Genomic DNA, 20,325 nt, shown 5'->3' on the forward strand with positions numbered 1-20,325 from the left:
TATATTTCTTTTTGAAATCTTTTATTGTCATCTTGGTTACATAGGTAGCCATGCATTCTTTCATAGTGAGCAATGATCCCATTCAGCCAAGTATTCAAACCTTTTGTTATTTTACAATCTTTGATATTTTGCTTTTCCCAGGTCAATTCCTAAATAAAATTTTTCTTATCTCAGATTGGTTTGAAAAATTTCAAAGGATTTGTTCCTGCACCCTCGTAAAATGAAGGATGTTAAAAATAACTAGGTTCATTTGGTATGCTGAGTTGCATAAAACGCTTTGACAAGAAGAGATGCTGAACCTTCACTAGGTTATAGTTCTATGGGTCAACTATTATTAGTATAAATACTTGAAAAATTATAATAAATCCTTAGAACTTTGTTAGTGCTCTAGGTGCTGTAGGTATCCACGATATATCCTGGTGCTACTTTATCCGATAATAATATCATGCAATCAGTCCTAACTCCAGTTGTTATTTTAAAATGTGGCATGTCACCAGGGGAAAAAAAAAAAACAAATTTTCTTGTCGAATGAATCAGATCTTTAATTACGGCCATTTTAAGTCTTTTGTCGTTCACAGATAGTTTTTGGTTTATGCTGATGCTTCCCTGAGTGCTCATACAATCAGTTAGAGGTCAGAATGCATCATCTTCAGTAAAACAGAACCATCTTTGAGACAGGTACTCTGGGACACAGACTTCTGATGCCATTGCTTAAATAACTTTGAGATTACACCATTGGACAGAGTCAGGATTTATGAAACTCTGTGAAGAAGCTGATGAGTTCATGAAACTACTAACTCAAGATCAAGCAAGACAAGAATTAATTACGTGGGCCTGAATGAACTGATAAAGGATTTGATTATGGCTTTTGTTTAAAATATTCCTCATATTTTAATGTTCTGTTTGCTAAATATAAGAAACGCCTTTCCATTTTCTCTTATCTATAACTCATGAGAATTAACATTATGCTTTTGTAAACAGAATGAAACATTAATCTTTTTATCCCTGCCTGATCCCTGTAAAATTCAGAAATTCCTACCGAGTATTCTTATTTTCATGGCAATATAATTATTTGCATAGGTTCAATAAATATATTTATGTAACAAGACATAATTGAAAAAAATATATAACCAAGGCTTTGACTGGAATGTCATATTTGAGAATTAAGCGCATAGAGTCGGATGTGACCAGTTTTAAGGAGCTACTCTTGACTATATGGAGCTAATATAAGCCCCTTATGGGAAAACTGTCCTGGTACCTGGCTTACAGAATTCCCAGTCTTACAATTGAGTAAGGAAGGTCTATTCTTAGGAGACCCAGGAAACCTAGGGTATTTTAGGAACCTGGAAGACAGAACACTTCAGCTGAATGTATAGGTATTTTACTTCAGGTAAAATCTGATGTCAAGTTCTTGACTTGCCTTCCTAACCTTTGGAGACTTTTAAAAAATCAAATCTGAGGTTTCATATTTTTTAAACTACTTTATTGAGGTATGATGGACAAACATAAAGCTGTACATATTTAATGCATAGAACTTGATGAGTTTGGAGATAAATTATATATACAAAACCAACACCACAATCTATGCCATAAACCTATGCGTTACCTCCAAAAGTTTCCTCTCACCTTATGTACTACTGCTCCTAAACTGAGAGTAGTAGTATTTTGTGGTAAGAATACTTAAACTCTGCCCTCGGCAAATTTCTAATTGTACAGTACAGTATCGTTAACTATAGGCACTATGCTGTACAGTATATCTGAAACTTATTCAGCTTGTGATTCATGAACAATTCCAGCTAAGCACACTTAAAATAGCCTATTTGGTAAATTACCATTTTTGCTACTCCTATATAAATAAATAGGCCAGTCTTATTTTGTAACCAAGGAAAGTCTTACTTTGATTAACACTGATCAAAAGGGTGATGGTAGAGATAGAGTTTCAGTAACCCTTGGGGTTATCAGATTATAGTCCTGTTCATTGTCTTTGATCTATTTTGCATTTCTTTGTAAACTACTTGATTTTTTTCTTACCTACCTATAAATTGAACTGGATGCTGCTGTCTTACACATTTTGTCCGTCCTTACCAATTTTCAGTTTATTTCCGTTACGATCTGGCTACGATTCTCCAAATTAACATTTCAAATTTTTCTCCCACCATCCTGACTTGGTGTCACTGAGAACTAAAACGTGACTGCCCATATTATTATTGAGATAAAGACTCTCTTCTCTAGGTTGTCTTATAGCTGCCATTTCCCCACAATATCTAAAGAAGCCCTGCAAGCAGAAGCTGGATGACTTGCTATAAACTACAAAGGACTCACCACCACAGTAAATTATGTATAGACAACTTTCATGCCTGGAGCTGCTGCTTTGTAGGCCATGCAAAAAGTTCATTAAACTCCAACCTCTTCCATGCCATGCTCCAAGAAACCCACCAGATTGCTACTGACATCATCACTACCATCTGAGAATGCCTACAGCCCAGCTTCTAGGAATCTTTTTGACTTGCTGTCTTCCGGACTCAAAAACTGAGTTTGCAGTCTGCTTCAGCCATTAATCTTTGTCTTCCTTCTAACTTTCATAGAAATCTCCTTCATGAAGTGTCTGATTACTACCAAGTGTCAGAGTTAGTTCAGCTAGTCCTTCAACAACAGAAACCTGCTGAAATGAACTAGATGAACTAGCGTTCCTAAGTTTTTCAATGGGAAAACTTGTTTCCCTTGAACAAAATGGAGGGTTGACAAAGAAAGCTTTAAAAATACCCTGAGACTGACTACATTTGAGACAGATTTCTTCCTGACTTTAGACCTGACCTTCTTTTTCTTAGAGCATTTACTCTAGAAAACTTTATAAATTATTTCTCTACTTTTTTGAGACAAAAATATTCTCCTAGCCTCTTGCCACTTTTATACCTCAGGAATAAACTTTCTCAAGGACTTGGGAGCTGGGACTTTGATATAGAATCATCAAAAAAGATAGTGCCCCGATCTGCTAGTCTTCTGTTGGGAGGATAGGAATCTAACTTTGATAAGTGCCAATCGGCAAACACAGACGGCCTAACTAAGCACATTGACTAACCTCCCTCCTGATATCTAGTACTTTCTCACTAACTCATCTCAGCACTTAAAGGTTCTCCTGCCTTTTATTTCAGCAGAATTGAGTTCAATCTCTCTCCTCTATTGCAAAAGTTTTGGAAACAGTCTTTCTTAAGAAACCTGTTGTCTGGTGCAATTTTTCTTTGACAACACTCGCAGCAGTGTGAACACACACAGTGTTCAGTGACTTTAACGGTCAGTCACTACAATTGAGTCCTTTGGTAGTTTTCATTGTGGATTTGACATTATGGGCAATTATGCTTCTTATACTGCAAGGAAGAGCCAGCAGAGCCACATGTCATGTTTATTTATAAACCACAGAAGGAAAGTGATTCTTGAGGGTAGGAAAAAACCCCCTCCCTGTGATTAAGATGAAAGTATTTCAGTCATGAAGCCTTAACATAAAATTATGTGTCCCGCCACACCTCATATTTTAATAAAAAGTTTGGAAAGCAATAGTCAGTCTTATATCAGATAAATAGTATACCTCTAGCTCATTATTGAAAGCATTCATTAAAGATTAAAAACATAAGACCCTTTATAGAAATTCTAAACTGGTCCCGGGATCTTAGCATTCAATTATCATTTCTGAAATCTGAAATCAACATATTTTATGTCTAAATTGAGAGTATATTTGAAAATCAAAATTCAAAGGCATGCCTTCTAGTGGGCTGGCTGATAGGAAAGGGCTGTGATTACGCCTAATTTTCACCCTCTACATCACGATCTCATTGATTATGTTTCTCAGCTTGCTAAGGGTTCTGTGAGGTGATTTTCAAGATGAATATTGCTATTTGCAGGATTTCCTGAATAGGAATATTTCGGGAGTAAATTGCACAAACCAAGCAATGTGCAGTCAATTTTCACTCCAGCATAAACAATGTATTAGAACACAGCCCTTAAAGCTTTTTTATTTGGGTTTCATTACACAGCTAGCTGCGTTTCATCAATAAGCGTGAAGTACCAAGCAGACAAAACTGAGGCTCACAGAGAGAGGGTATTACATATTTTTCTAACAGGTGTGCTCAGAGTTTGACTAGAGAAAACAAACTACCCGAATGGCAAGGCCTCAGACCCTTTGTTTCCGAGGCAGCCATGGCCACCATGGCCAGACAAAGCAAGTTTATTTACATTTAGGATTTGGAGCTAGGGGCGTGGCTGTTCGTATATCTACTTTCTTTGCATTAACTCTTTCTTAAGATTTTATTAAAGGCAGTTTTTTTTTCCTTGTGTTAAAAAAAAGAGCATGTGCTCAAAACTCCCTAAAAATTTTATTTTTGGTGTTCAGTAGTTTGAAACTAAGTAAAGCAAAGTCCAGTGTCCCATCTTTCTTTAATGGAAAAATAGTTTAATTCCTTTAAGCAGAGGAATACAGCAGGCTGTAAGGACTAATATCCCATATCTTAAATCAGAAAAACTGTGCAATCTTAATAAATCATTTATTAGTGACAAGGATTGGAAGCTAGACAAAGAGGGATAAAAAACAAGGTAAATTATTATTCACACAGGTCACCATTTCCTAATTATAAGCTAGGGGTTTGAGAATTGTTGGGAGAAACTCTCAAGTCATCGAATCTATGATTTTATGTTTCCCCTCCCCCCACCTTGGACACAGCCACAAGCAGAAGAAAAAGGCTTAAAAGAGTATTTTTGAAATCTGCACTCCAGAGATAAAAAAACTCGGAATATGCTCAGAGGACTGAAGCCAAGGAGTTTTCTGCCAGGAAAAAAGCAGCTCCGTCTCCCCTCAGTGATTTAAAACAAGCTGCAGGAGGCAAATATCATGACTCTTAGAAACTACACACAGCAGTGAGAGTGGTGACTTGTAGCTTTGATAAAGAAAAGTGATTAACACAGCCGAGCATGGCTTTCACTTCAAACTGCAGGGACCCATTTGGCAGAACCCTATGGGCCATAGACAATCAAAGACCCAATGCAGGTTTTCATTATTTGAAAACCATTCTGGGGGGCACAGACTGGGACTAAAGTCGTTTTGGTTGAGTAAACAGGATCTATTTGTACCAAGGGATTTAAAAAAAAATCTTTTCTTAAATGTATTCCAGGAAGAGAGATAGCTAGCATTGAGTATTTTTTAAATTATTATAATAAAGAGGCACATTTTAACCAAAGATTGCATTTAAAAGAGTAGAATGTGCTTTTACCGTGAGCTACAAAAAGCTATTTCTGGTTGGGAGGAAAGACTTTATCGCCTTTCCTCTTTGCAATATTACATCAATTACTTGTTAAGAATATACTGGATATAAGATAATTGAGAATTTGGCTAAGGTTATTGTGTATTGGGCCAAGTAACTGTACTTTCTTGTTGGGGTCGTTTATTGAGCAGTGAAAAATCAGTATTCATGAGATGTAATTGTACTGGTGAATAGGAGCTAGACAAACACCTCTGAGTACATTATGTACTAGCTAAGTGGAGAAATGGTCAGGATCCTAGAACTGACGGCTTCCCTGAGACGATGATGTGTTTTGTACTCACCCGGTCTTGCCCCTTGTGATCGTGTATGACTAAAATGCAGGGTGATGGGACATCAGAAGCCACGTCTTGGTATCAAGACTTCCACTGTGCCTTTAATGTGCAAGCTGTTGTTACCCATCCTGTATAATTTCTTAAAGCTAACTAAATTTGTTACTGGGTAAAGCCTATTGTGTCTCATAAATTTAATCATCAGACTGAACCCAAGACTGTGCCACTGGCTGAGCAGGCTGAGTTTTGTACTGGTGAAATGATGTCTACTTGTGACTTCCACAGTGCCATCTGCTCTTGGGGCGTAGCTATCAGAATGGTAGACATAAGTGTCAAGAGGAAGTAAGGTAAACATAGTGGAGAACATTTTGCTAATCTAACTCATTTTAGTTGTAGCAAACTTCTATCTCCTTGTCACTCATGCCCCTCTTCCCCAAACTTTTACTTCCCCTTCACTAGAATATTCTCAAACTTCCTTTTCCCTTTGCTCTCAGTTCCAGCAAAACAACAGCTAAATGGAGATTAAAATGTTAGGTTTTTACAATACTGGACAGTAAATAAATTTAACAATTAAAGTCAATTAAATAAAAGAAAAAAGTACTCAAAAATGTTACTTATCCTTTTTACTCTGAAGTTGCCCAACAATACATTCATTAATAGATTGTAATTTCAACGATTTGGTTTATTTGATTGGCTACTTAAAGATTTGGGCGAATAAGGAGACGCAGAACAGGGCAGCATATTGAAAGAATCTTTGGAATAGATTCCTTGAAAGGGAGAAAAGAGGATCAATCAGCATTTACAAGGACACTAAAAGAAGGAGATAGTGGTGTTCAATTGGCAGGACTGTCTGAAGCCTTATGCTTACCTGCAGTATCTCATTCGTATTCTGGGTGCCTTGGTACTGTCTTTATTCATTGACTTAAAAACACTCACAAGTAAGCATCATTTACTGGATCCTAGGCTGAATGCGTATGATATGAGTGGAGAAGCAGAGATAAATAAGAGAATGCCCTCTGCACTCAAAGAACAGTGCAGATGTGTAATGAAATATTCAGGTGTATAAAATTTAATTGTAAATCAACATATGAACAATGGGAGATGAATAAAGAGGTTTATAAGAAATCCTAACAGGGATTCTAACTCTACTTGGGGGACGGAAGAAAAGTTGGAAGAGGCAATGACTTTGAATTCATTCTTAAAGAATGGAAGAAAATTCATTATATCAAAATAAACTGAAAGAAGTCATTTAAAGAAGAGAGAAAACCAAGATCACAGGTATGACATGAAATTACACGGATGGAAAGGTACCAAGTAATTTGATGTGACCAGACTATATGGGGAGATTGATGGCAGAATGAGAAGATAGAAAGGTAAAGTGTAGTCAGTCTGAGAGGGCTTTACAATGTCTACAAAAGAGCCCAGACATTATATTTTAGGAACCTAATCTCATAAACAACTTCAATTTTGGATAAGGAATCTATGAATATGTATTAAGCACAATTAAAACAGGGATAGAAAATGTATCGTAGTAACAAATACGATGCAGGCATTCTAGTAACATGAGTTTAATGAAGACCTTATTTCTAGTAAATGCTGAGGAAAAAGCAGCATATTCTAGTAAAATAATTATTATTATTATCATTATGACAATGATGATGATGATGACAAAGATTCCCTGCTTGACTAAACTTTAGTCAGGCTTCTGAACCTTCGCCTGGGCTCATCTTTGCACTCCTCTGTAAAATCCAGTTTCAGCAAAGAAGCCTGTCAGTTTTACAAGAACCCTTTATCCTTGGTACCTGATCACCCTCAGTATTCTCCACCATTCCCCAGCGGTTGTCTGATAACCCTGGCCTATCTTCAGCAAGAATCCTGTGAGGTTGGCTTAGCCAGAATCCCAATTACCCCTGATGTTTCCTCTTAATAATTTTCCATCTACTGACTCCTACACTACTCCTTGGCTATAAATTCCTACTTCCACTGTGCTGTATTTGGAGTTGAGCCCAATCTCTCTCCATCCAACCTCCTGTAATACTCCATTGCAGTGGTCCCTGTGCCTATTGTGGTTATCCTGAATAAAGTCTTCCTTACCACGCTTTAACAAGTAATATTTTTTCTTTAATAATGATACCGAATGAGAAAATTCAGTGATATTGCCATTTTTCTTAAAAAAGAAAAAAATATTGAAAGCAAAAAGTCCCTACCTTAATGTCAAATGGTCCTTCTTGGTTTGGTTGGTTATAAATTTCCAACTGATTCCTAATAGGAGACAACCACAGGAGCAGATGATTTAACTGCTCTTCAAGGTCTTCAAGCTTTTTTTCAAGCTGCCCAAGGTCTTTTATTTGAGCTTCAATTTCTCCTTGTTTCTCAGGTAAAGCTCTGGAAACCTAAAAGGAAAATACATTTTAAAAAGGTAAATAATTCTCAAGGCATAAGCCAAAATGTTTAAAAATATATTTTCAAAAGTTATTTATCATGAAATGTTACAGAATCTTGCTGATTTTTGTTATTTTAGCAGGATAATATTGATTATTTACATATATTAAATGTTGGGATTTAACCAGTGTATTAGAAATTATTCATTAACACGCTACAAAAATTCTTTGCTTTAAAGAAACTAATACCTTTTTGGAATTTCAAAACACACACCTTACACAAAGGCATAGCCAACTGCAACTGATAAAGTAAAGAAATACATCTTTCATTTATTCACTCAGTTACTAAATATACTGGTGTGTTGTGTATTATATGCCAGACACACTTCCTTTGCAGTTATAAAAATGAATAAGCCAAGTTATCCAGCATTAGCACCAGATATGTAACACAGGTCTTCTAAATCCCAAATGAGTGATTTTTATTCAGTGCGCATCCTAAAATTAAAACCAAACCAACTATAATTTTGTTTGTATAGCAATCATTTCTTCTACTATACTTGCTTCTAGCTTTCTTTTATGTCATGGAAGATTGTAAAAGGAAGTCCTTTTACGTACAAGGAAAATTGGTAAGTTATGCGTTTTGTGAGCTATAGTTTGTGAGTCCTAGTAAACAGAAGCAGGTGGTTGAGATGAGAAGTAAAAAGAACACTTGGATTCGAGTAGACTATAACAGAATGATTATAGGTTATTTTTATTAAGAGATCAGTATATGCCAACCATCATCCTTGGAAGTTTCACATTTGTAGACTTCCTTAACCCATCCAACTATGCTATGATATAGATATTATTATGATCCCACTATCACACATGGATGATGATGTTGGGGTTGAAAAAACATTAAACAGGTTCGGAAGCAGTATGACATGGTATTAAGCATTGTGAGGTCTAGAGTTAGGCCACTTGGATTTCAATTCTGGTTCTAGTTCTTGCCTAACATTTTAGCCAAGTTTTCTCTAACTCTCAATGCCTCCTCTATAGATTGGGGACAATGATAGCACCTGCTTCATAGGATTACTGTTAGGACTCAGTAAAGTCATCCCTGAACATACCTTAGAGCAATACTCTGCATAATAATGAATGACAATAAAGTTATTAAGTAGTAGTGATTATTGCTCAAGCTTACATGTAAGTAAAGAGCCAGGAAAGGCTGGGCACTGTAGCTCTTGCCTGTAATCCCAGCACTTTGGGAGGCTGAGGCAGGAGGATTGCTTGAGCCCAGGAGTTCGAGGCCACCCTGGACAACATAGCAACACTCCCATCTCTACAAAAAAAAAAAAAAAAAAAAGAGAGCCAGAATAAACAAGAGTAAAGCTATTTTCTTCAGAATATCAAGAGTTAAAACCGGCAACCCAGAATAAAGAATTTAAACTTGTAATGATAGCTCTTTATGAGACTATTAATAATACCATTGTAATACAAAATATTACACTGCAATATGAATAAAATTTTATAATATACATCTGCTCCATAATAATATATTATGAATAATAATAGAGAAGATTTTAAAAATAAACTAGATAATATACTAGTGTGTCACATAAACAATGTCACATGGTTTGGAACAATTGTTTTAGATACTTTTAAAATAAGTCACTAATGAACAGTACATTCTTTAATTGGATGCAAGAGTTAGGAGAGGAAAAAGAGAAAGTTGTCGAGAAAAAAATCAATTAATGTATAGAAAAATGAATTTTAAACAAGATTGTATATGTAAACAATATGTACAGTGAAACATCTTGTAAATGCATGTATATAAGTTGTGAAAAATTCATGAGAATGTATCAGCAAAGGATTAACATCCAGCCTGGGCTGTTGCAGGTCAGTCTGGGACTGACCCCAGGCTCCCACAGCACTGTTTCCTTGGAAACACTAACTTTAAGATAAATGGGAAATGTTGGGCCTGGCTTTGTTGTATGGAACTGCACCTCATTGCGGGAGCTGTCAGTTGGAATACAGTCCTTGGATCCACGTGACTACAATGGTGTAAAAGATTGATGGGAAATACAGGTGGTGGCTACTGTTGAAGGTGACCTGCACACATCTTGCCTCTCATTCTTGGCAGCCTTTTCCTCTGTGGGTGAGAGTTGGGCAAAAGAAGCATCGTGTTTCAGATAGCACAGAATGTCCATGAATCATGAATTGAGATATTGTGCTCTTTGCTTGATTTGTGTTTTGTGAGTTCACATCCATAACTACACCTGTGGTGCTGAACTCTTGTGTGTGTGTGATGTAGGTGATGTTACAAATATACTCCTACGTCTGTAATACATGATCTAATGATGTCCTCAACTTATTTTTCAAGCATTTTAAAGGAGGTAACTAAACATGTTTTTATTGGATCATTTTCTACTCACAAGTAGATGTAAAAAGCGTTTTACAGCTTCAAGTAACAACATCTAAAAGCCTCTAGACTCTGAAGCTACTGAGATAATAGCCATCATATTTTCCTAAAATCTCTAAAACTGAGCGATGAACTCCTTTTTATCTGATCATGAAATTGTTCACGTTTCATTTAGGCTTCATATATAAGCACAGAAATCTGTATAACGTTTAACTAAGATTGCTGGTTTCCTTATCATCCTCCTATACTATCCCTTCCTTGTAATAGAGGTAAAACAATTCCTGACAGAAAACAGTGTAATGGGTCAGATTTGACTAACATCTGGAAGAATGAAATGATAGCTTATCATGAGACGAAATTTTCAGCTTAATTATGATGTTGCTTTAGGTTTATCCTCTCAGACCTTGTTTTTCCTGCCATCATAACATTTACTTCATGCTATTTAAATTTTTATTTACATTGCTCACTGACCTTTGATTTCTGGGTCAAACAAGCTCTGTTCCTAAATATGATGGACCTTCAACAAAAGTTTGTTAAAAACAATTTCCAAATTCAGGATTATTATTTTTTCAGTGTAAGAAGCAATATACGTCTATAGTAGTCAACCGCAAAAAAATGTAAATTGTATCGTCAAGTTAAATAACTTTAATTAACAGACAAAAATATCAGTAAACTGGACTATATAAAAAATCAAAAGTTTCTGCATGACCAAAAAAGCCATAGGCAAAATAAAAAACAAATGAACAATTATGAAAAATAAATGTTTGCGACTCATGTCTAAGGGACTAATTTTCCTAACACACAAAAGACCTTCTGCAAATTAATAAGAAAAAGGCCAACAACCCAAAAGAAAATTGGACAAAAGATAAGGACAGTTCACAGAAAAGAAAATACAAAGGATTTTAAATGCATGAACAGAAGCTTAGCCTTGGTAATAATGAGAGAAATGAAAATTAGAGCTTCATCTATTGCACTGGCAAAAATTCAAGTCTGCAGATACACTAGGCTGCCAAGGCTGTGGGAAAATGCAGACTCTTCTACGTGGCTGGTGGGAAGTATACATTTGTGTACCTCTTGTGGAAGGCAGTTTGGCCATATCTATAAAAAGCATGTGTGCCGGGCGCGGTGGCTCACGCTTGTAATCCCAGCACTTTGGGAGGCCGAGGCGGGCGGATCACGAGGTCAGGAGATCGAGACCACGGTGAAACCCCGTCTCTACCAAAAATACAAAAAAAAATTAGCCGGGCGTGGTGGCGGGCGCCTGTAGTCCCAGCTACTCGGAGAGGCTGAGGCAGGAGAATGGCGTGAACCCGGGAGGTGGAGGTTGCAGTGAGCCGAGATCGCGCCACTGCACTCCAGCCTGGGCGACAGAGCAAGACTCCGTCTCAAAAAAAAAAAAAAAAAAAAAAAAAAAAAGCATGTGAACTTTGACCCAGAAATTTTAATACCAGGAATTTATTTTGTAGATTTGTTTCCAGAATTAAGGTCAATGCGCAGTGAGGGTAGAGCAGATGATGGGTAGGGTGAGATATTTTTAACTGTACCTTTTTTATTTTGAACAATGTAAATTCATTACTGTATTACTCTGCTCTCACACTATTAATAAAGACATATCTGAGACTGGGTGATTTATAAAGGAAAGAGGTTTAATGGACTCACCGTTCTACATGGCAGGGGAAGCCTCACAATCATGGCAGAGGCAAAGGAGAAGCAAAAACACATTCTACACGGCAGCAGGGAAGAGAGCTCGCTCAGGGGAACTCCCATTGATAAAACTATCAGATCTTGTGAAACTTACTGATTATCAGGAGAACAGTATGGGGGATCCTCTTCCATGATTCAATTATCTCCACCTGGCTCCATCCTTGACATGTGGGGATTACCACAATTCAAGGTGAGACTTGGGTAGGGACACAGCCAAACCATGTCAATTACTTTTGTAAAAAATTATTTAATAAGGAAAACTACTGTACTAGCTCATCTTCCTACAACAAAATGTTGTTGAGAAATTACACTTTGCATATTTTAATAATGAATCATTATTATTCTGGTGTAACATATCTAAAGCCATCAGTGAAAAATGCTCTGAATAGTTTTCTTTGGCAATATCAATTAATGGTTGGGTGGAAATTAAGAACTTTTAACACATTTTTTTTTGTGCTCTTCTCCACTTTAAAACAGCTTCCAGGAATTGAGAGTATTCCAAACAGTTCACGGTAAAATATAACAGGTTTGAGTAATGTATAACGTGGAAAAAGAGTAAGGTTTGTATCAGATTCTATGTGTTTTAAATTAATTTACATTTATATTTACTATTTTGCATTCACATCAAAGTATAGACACAAACACCTGACCAGTAAAATACATCATTTTTCTAATAATCCTTTTATGTATTATAAAACCATGCTCTTCATACAACATGTTCCCTGTGGTGAAAGAAAACAATTAAACACATTCAATTCCCTTATGTGTTAATTTAGTATCTAAGCACATCTTGACCTAATTTCACACAAGATTACTTTCCTTATTCTTTCAATTTCTGAATGTTAATTTCAAATGTATATGTTTTAATATTAAGATAAACAAAAGTGTCTGTTTTAGAAATAAACATATTAAGATGGATTTCATAACACAAAAAATTTTAGAAAAATTAAAGTGTTAAGCACAAAAATAGTAAGAAGAACTGGAATAAAATATTGGCGTGGGGAAGCCTTTTAGAAGCAAAAACAAATATAAAAAGATTGAATATAATATGCATATTCATTTATAAATTAAAGCCAATAATCAAAATTAAAACAAATGACAACTGGAAATATTTGCAGCATATATCAGACACAGGGTAATAATTTTAGCATATAAAAAAATCTTTTAATGAGTAAAAAAAGGAAAAATCTACTGGAAAACTGGATAAAGAACATAAAAAGAAATTCACAAAAATGTAAACAGCCAATAAACAAGACAAAATCCAAACAGTTAGTAATCAATGAAATGCAAATGAAAACAGCAATGTTATACTATTATTTATCTATTATATTATTTTCTGTAAAAGGTATTTGTCAAAGTTCTGGAAAACAAGCAATTTTATGATCTTCCTTGGAGCCCTATTATACAGTCATTCACCACATTTCAGTCAACAACAGACTGACTGTGATCCTATGAGATTACAATGGAGCTGAAAAATTCTTATTACCTAGTGATGTCACAGTGCAATGAATTACTCTCATGTTTGTGGTGATGCTGGTGTAAGCAAACCTACTGCACTGCCAGTTGTATAAAAATATAGCACAGACAAGTATGTACAGTATGCAATAGTTGATAATGATAATAAACAACTGTTATTGGTTTATGTATTTACTATATTCTTAATTAGTTCAAAAGAAGGCATTGTTATCATATGAGATGATAGTTTCATGGATATTTCATTGCCCCTGAAGACCTTCCAGTGGGGGACAGCATGTGGAAGTGGAAGACAGTGATATTGACGATCCTGACCCATGTAGGCCTAGGCTCATGTGCGTGTTTGTGTTTTACTTTTTAACAGAAAAGCTTAAACAGCAAAAATATTAAAAATAAAAAAGCTGCCACAATAAGGATATGAAAATATTTTTGTACAGGTGTTCAATGTGTTTATGTTTTAAGCTAAGTGTTATTACAGAGTCAAAAACTTAAAAAAAAGTTTATAAAGTAAAAAAGTTACTATAAGCTAAGGTTAACTTATCATTAAAGAAAAGAAATGGGCCAGGTGCGGTGACTCACACCTGTAATCTCAATACTTTGGGAGGCTGAGGTGGATGGATCACAAGGTCAGGAGATCAAGACCATCCTGGCTAACACAGTGAAACCCCGTCTCTACTAAAAATAAAAAAAAAAAAAAAAGAAAAAAAAAGAAAAAAATGTGTCTTCATAAATTTAGTGTAGCCTAAGTATACAGTGTTTGTAAACTGTATAGTACTGTATAATAATGTCTTAGATTTCACACTTGCTCACCACTACCACTCACTCACCAACTCACCCAGAGCAACTTTGAGTCCTGCAAGCTCCATTCATGGTAAGTGCCATATGCAGCTGTACTATTTTTTTATCATTTGTATACTGTATTTTTACAGTAACTTTTCTGTGTCTAGATACACAAATATTTTTGTGTGACAATTGACTACAGTATTCAGCAAAGTCACATGCAGTACAGGTTTGTAGCCTAGGAGCAATATGCTGTACCATATAGCCTGGGTGTGCAGTAGGCTATACCATCTATCTTTGTGGAAGTACACTCTATGATTGTACAACAACAAAATCACTTAATGACACATTTTTCAGAACATGTCTCATTTGTTAAGAAATGTATGACTATATTTGTTGCTAGTAATTTGCTGATTCAGACCGAAAAGTAAAGCTTCTACCCTGGAAACTACAAACACTACTGAGACATTGAAGAAAATGTAAACAAATAGAGGACTATACCTTCTTCATGAATTAGAAAGTCCAATACTGTAAAGATATCTGCCCTCTTCAAATAATCCATAAATTCAACGCAATTCCAATCAAAATTGCAGCAACTATTTCACAGTAGAAATTGACATGCCAATCCTAAGATTTATATGTAAGTGCAAAGGGCTAAGAATATCCAAGGCAACTTTGAAGAATAACGAAGTTTAAGAATGTTTGCCACCAGACATGAATATTTATTATAATTAAGCCTGTGTGGGATTGAAGTGAGAACAAATCATCTATATAGCGTTACCTAATTTATACGATGGTGTCACTTAAGTGGGAAAAGATGATCTTTTCAGTAAATAGCACCAAGTTAACTGATTAGTCATTTGAAAAATATGAACCTTGACTCTCCACATCATACACAAAACATCAATTCTAGATTGTTTGCAGACCTCAATGTAAAAGGCAAAAAAATAAAGTTTTCAAAAGAAAATATAGAAAAAAATCTCAACAATTTTAGGGAAACATTATTTCTTAAACAAGACATAAAAAGCATTAGCTATAAAGGAAAAGATTGATAAATCAAACTCCATTTATCAGGAAAGATTGTTAAGAGAAAAAAATAAAGCAAAGATTAGGTTGGAAAAAGATATCCACAATGCATAGATCTGACAAAGGACTTGTATCCAAATAACTTCTGTATCAGTAAGAAAAAGACAACTATTATTTTTAATGGGCAAAAAGATTTGCATAATGACTTCACATAAGAGGATATAAAAATGGCACTCATCGTCAGGTGACTGCAAATTAAAACACAATGAAATACCATTTCACATTCACCTAAATGGTTAAAAGGATAAAGGTTGAAAATACATACTCTCGATGAATATATGGATCAACTAGAAGTCTTATATACTGCTGGTGAAAATGAACTGAAATGACCACATTGAAAAACTGTTTTTTGGTTATTCCAAAGCCAAATGTACACATCTTATGACCTAGCCATATTACTTCCATGTATATTAAAAATAAATATATACATATATGCGGGAAAGGACATGAACATCACACCAGCATTTTTCCTAATAGCCCCATAACAGACACAACACAATGTCCATTGATTAGCAGAATGGATAAACTGTGGCATATTCACACAATAGAATACCATACATAGAAAAACTAAACTAATTATGGCACAGGCAATAGCATAGAATAATATCACAAAAATAATGTTGAGCAGGACATGTCAAATACAAGGGCATATACTGGATGATTCTGTTTATAGTAATTTCAAAGTCAAAACTAATCTAGGTGTTAGACGTCAAAAGAGTGCTTATCTTTGGGAGAGGGTGGTGGGAGGGGAGAGGCTAATAACTGGGAGGGAACATGAGAGGGGCTCCTGAGGTAATGCTGTAATTCTTGATCTTGGTGGTAGTAGCATAGATACACTAAGTTTTTAAAAAAAAAATCCCTGAATTTCTATTCTTATAATTTGTGTACTTTTCTATGCATCTTTATACTTCAGTTTAGAAGATTTGATAAAACTACTTTAAAAGCCTTAAGATTATTCATTCCCTTCAACTCCAAAATGCTACTTCTATGAATTTTCCTAGGGGAATATCAGAGATAAACACAGAGACTTATGACAAGAATGTTCAATTATGTCACTCTAGTGAAAAAGTGAAACGAAATCTCCCCAAATAGAATAAACTGTATTTACATAATGAAATATGTTGCATCTGTTAAAGTAAATATCATGAAAAACATCCTATTACATTGAAAAATATTCATGACATATTAAAAATATATTAAAAATAAATTATGGTTTTGATTTCGTATGCATATTTTACATATCAGTATCGACACACAGCAAAGGACCTGAATAGATATTTCTCTAAAGCAAACATACAAATGGCTAACAAGCATATGAAAAAAAAATGATCAACCTCACTAATCAGCAGGGAAATGCAAATCAAAGCCACAATAAGATATCATCTTATACCTCTTAGAATGACTATTATCAAAAAGACAAAAGATAAGTGTTGGCCATGATGTGGAGAAAAGAGAACCCTTGTACAATGTTGATGGGAATGTAAATTAGTATAATTATTGTGGAAAACAGTATGGAAGATCCACAAAACATTAAAAATAGAACTACCATATGATTTAGCAATCTTATCTCTGGGCATATATCCAAAAGAATTGAAATCAGTATTTTGAAGAGATATCTGCCCTCTCATGTTTACTGCAGCACTGTTTGCAATAGCCAAGATATGGAATCAACGTAAATGTCCATCAATAAATGAATGGTTAAAGAAATTGCGGTATATAAACACAAGGGAATTCTATTCAGCCTTAGGAAAGAAAGAAATCCTGTCATTTGCAACAACATGGATTGAACTGGAAGACATGATGTCAAGTGAAATAAGCTAGGCAAAGAAAGGCAAATACTGTATGATTTCACTTATACGTGAAACCTAAAAAAGTCAAACTCAGAGAAACAGAAAAATGGTGGTTATTAGAACCTAGGGGGTGGGGTGATTTGGGAGATATTGATGAAAAGATACACAATTTCAGTTTGACAGGAGGAATAAATCCTAGTGATCTATTGTCACTCATGGTGACTACTGTTAGTAACAATAACGTATACTTGGAAATTACTAAAAGTAGATTTTAAGTGTTCTTACCACAAAAAATTATTAAGTATGTAAGGTAATGAATATGTTTTATAGCTTGATTTAGTCATTCCACAATGTTTATTTCACAATATCACATTGTACACCATGACAATAATACAATTTTTATTTGTCGATTTTTTAGAAAATTTAAAAATTTACACATAGATTTTCATATTTGTGAATGATTGGAAATATATGCACACTTTATTAACCTTTAGAGGAGTATTATAAATTATACATGATTTTAATTTAATTTTTAATATTTTTGGTCCTTTTTCAAAGTTACCACTCAGAAAGAATATTATTTTATATGTTTTAAATGTTAAATAGAAATAAATAATAACTAGTACTGGTTTGGTGGCTATTCCTCTGAAATATTAGCAACAATAAAATTACTATTATAACTTAGGTTTACAACATATTTCAGGTACTTTATGATGGATTTTACTTATATTCACTTTCTTATTCTACCCATGATCCTGTGAAGTACATAACATTTTCTAAAATTATCAAGTGAGGATATTAAGGATCAACAATATAAATAATATTCATAAGGTTACTAGTAAGTAACAAAGATGGCACTAAATATCGAGGTTTTACTGACTTCATATTCTACTCTTTCCTTCCCTCTTCCCTCTCAAAACATACTTTCCAGTATCTTTCAAAATTGACATCATTTGGGCCGGGCGCAGTGGCTCACGCCTGTAATCCCAGCACTTTGGGAGGCCGATGCGGGCGGATCATGAGGTCAGGAGATTAAGACCATCCTGGCTAACACGGTGAAACCCTGTCTCTACTAAAAATACAAAAAATTAGCCGGGCATGGTGGTGGGCGCCTGTAGTCCCAGCTACTCTGGAGGCTGAGGCAGGAGAACGGCGTGAACTTAGGAGGTGGAGCTTGCAGTGAGCCGAGATAGCGCCACTGCACTCCAGCCTGGGTGACAGAGCAAGACTCCATCTCACAAAAAAAAATAAAAAAAAAAAAGACATCAATTGATAAATGGATCCATTTAAACTTAGGCTTTTCAAGAGTTATTTGAGTACAATCTATACCCTTAATACTTATTATCATTAAAGCAATATACATTTAGAAGTCAACTTCAATAAGAAATAATATAAATGAAATACATGCAAGTAAACATATTTTGAAAATGAATATTAATATGAATATTTTGAAAATTAAAACATTACTGTTTGACATTTGTTAATTTTATAGGGACTAGAAGAAGAGTTAGATTGCTTATCAAATGCATTTTTGGATTATGATTAATCCAAAATCATGTTTAAATTAACATGATATAACTATGATAAGCATCTTCCCTATTTTGGTAGGCTTGTCATTTATTTTATAATAGAAGCATAGATAACATAAGTTGTTATAAATATTAAAAATAGTAATAGGGAATTTCCAATTCAAATAAGTAACAATTTACATGGCATTTTAGCATTATTTTCAAAAAATTTAATGTAAATGCTGAATTTGGAAACTTTTGTACTTGAAAATATAAAGACTTGATTGAATTTTAACTTAATTTTAAAATCCTATCTCATACAATTCCTAACTAAATACCGGATGAATGAAATGTTACATGTAAAAAAATTGAACTATAAAAGTAATAAAAATATGGGAGGCTATTCTTATAATTTTAATTTAAAAGCCATAAAGTAATGACTTACATTCATAGTAGTAGAAAATTTCTTTACATAAAAAATCAAATAAGCAAAAGAAAAAGGCAAAAACAATTCATCTTTTTGACACTCTTAAGATAAAAACATTCTCACAAATCAGTAGAAAAAAGACAAATACTCAATTAAAAAGGATAATGAGGAATATACCATTTATGAAAGAACTATAACTGACCTATGTATAGGCCTATTAAAATTGTTTAACTTCACTAGGAAAATTCAAACAGGGAGGTGTAATATTGCACCTATTGATTTAACAAAGATTTAAAACACTATCGTGCACTGCAATACAATAGTCTCATACAACAGAAGTTGTGTGGTGAATTGGGTCTTCTCATTACTGATAGCAAGCAAATAAAATGAAATACCTCTGGGAGTGGGGTTGGGTGTGGATGAGTTAGGTTTTTGTAGTTCATATCTAAAGTCTAAAACATTTTATTGCACTTAGACCAGAGATTTTACTTTTAAAATTTCAAAAAAATTTTCTGCAATGAATATGTGCCTCTTTTAAAAAAGAAAATCATTATTTTAAATATAGGTACACATGTATACTTCCATAGAAATAGGTTTATGTATGTAGTGCCTAAAATGTGCCAAGCATATCGATCAACAACATCTAATAACAACTCTATAATACAGGTAGTATTATTGTTCCCATTGTACGAATGTGACTTGTACAAGGTCAGATAGCTGTTAAATGGTAACCAAGCTAGGATTTGAACCCAAGAAGTTAGGCTTTGAAGCCCATCCTGTTAACCACTATACTATTTTACCTCTCATTCCCTTTAGCTATATGACTTTGAGAAAATATACTATATGAGTGCAAAAGAAAGTTTGCTTTTTGTTTACAGCGTTTCACAAAATAAATTCTTTTAGGTACTGATTGGACCTTACTACCATTTCTTCATAACTTTGAAAGTAAGTGGGATGATAGAGCCCTATTTTCCTTGCCCCTATCAAATTCAGTTTTCAAAATTGCCACTTATTGATTCTCTTGCTTAAAATTGTATGACTGATTTCCAATAGCCTCCAACTTCTTTAGCCTGCCTTTATCTAAAAAATAGTTCTTTTTTTTTTCTTTTTTTTTTATTATTATACTTTAGGTTTTAGGGTACATGTACACAATGTGCAGGTTTGTTACATATGTATCCATGTGCCATGTTGTTTTGC

The 20,325-nt window shown here is 34.5% G+C and overlaps 1 protein-coding gene across 1 annotated transcript in view; it reads right to left on the reverse strand.

Annotated features, from left to right (window-relative positions):
* The window catches only part of DMD (dystrophin), a 2,251,240-nt gene that overhangs the window by 778,099 nt on the left and 1,452,816 nt on the right, over nt 1–20,325 (reverse strand). Inside the window, exon 46 of the mRNA XM_032756167.2 lies at nt 7,786–7,971. Within this exon, the coding sequence (XP_032612058.2) occupies nt 7,786–7,971 (186 nt within the window). The remainder of the gene's footprint in view (nt 1–7,785; nt 7,972–20,325) is intronic.

Source organism: Hylobates moloch, unplaced genomic scaffold, assembly GCF_009828535.3.
Source record: "Hylobates moloch isolate HMO894 unplaced genomic scaffold, HMol_V3 SCAFFOLD_7, whole genome shotgun sequence".
Taxonomy (NCBI): Eukaryota; Metazoa; Chordata; class Mammalia; order Primates; family Hylobatidae; genus Hylobates; species Hylobates moloch.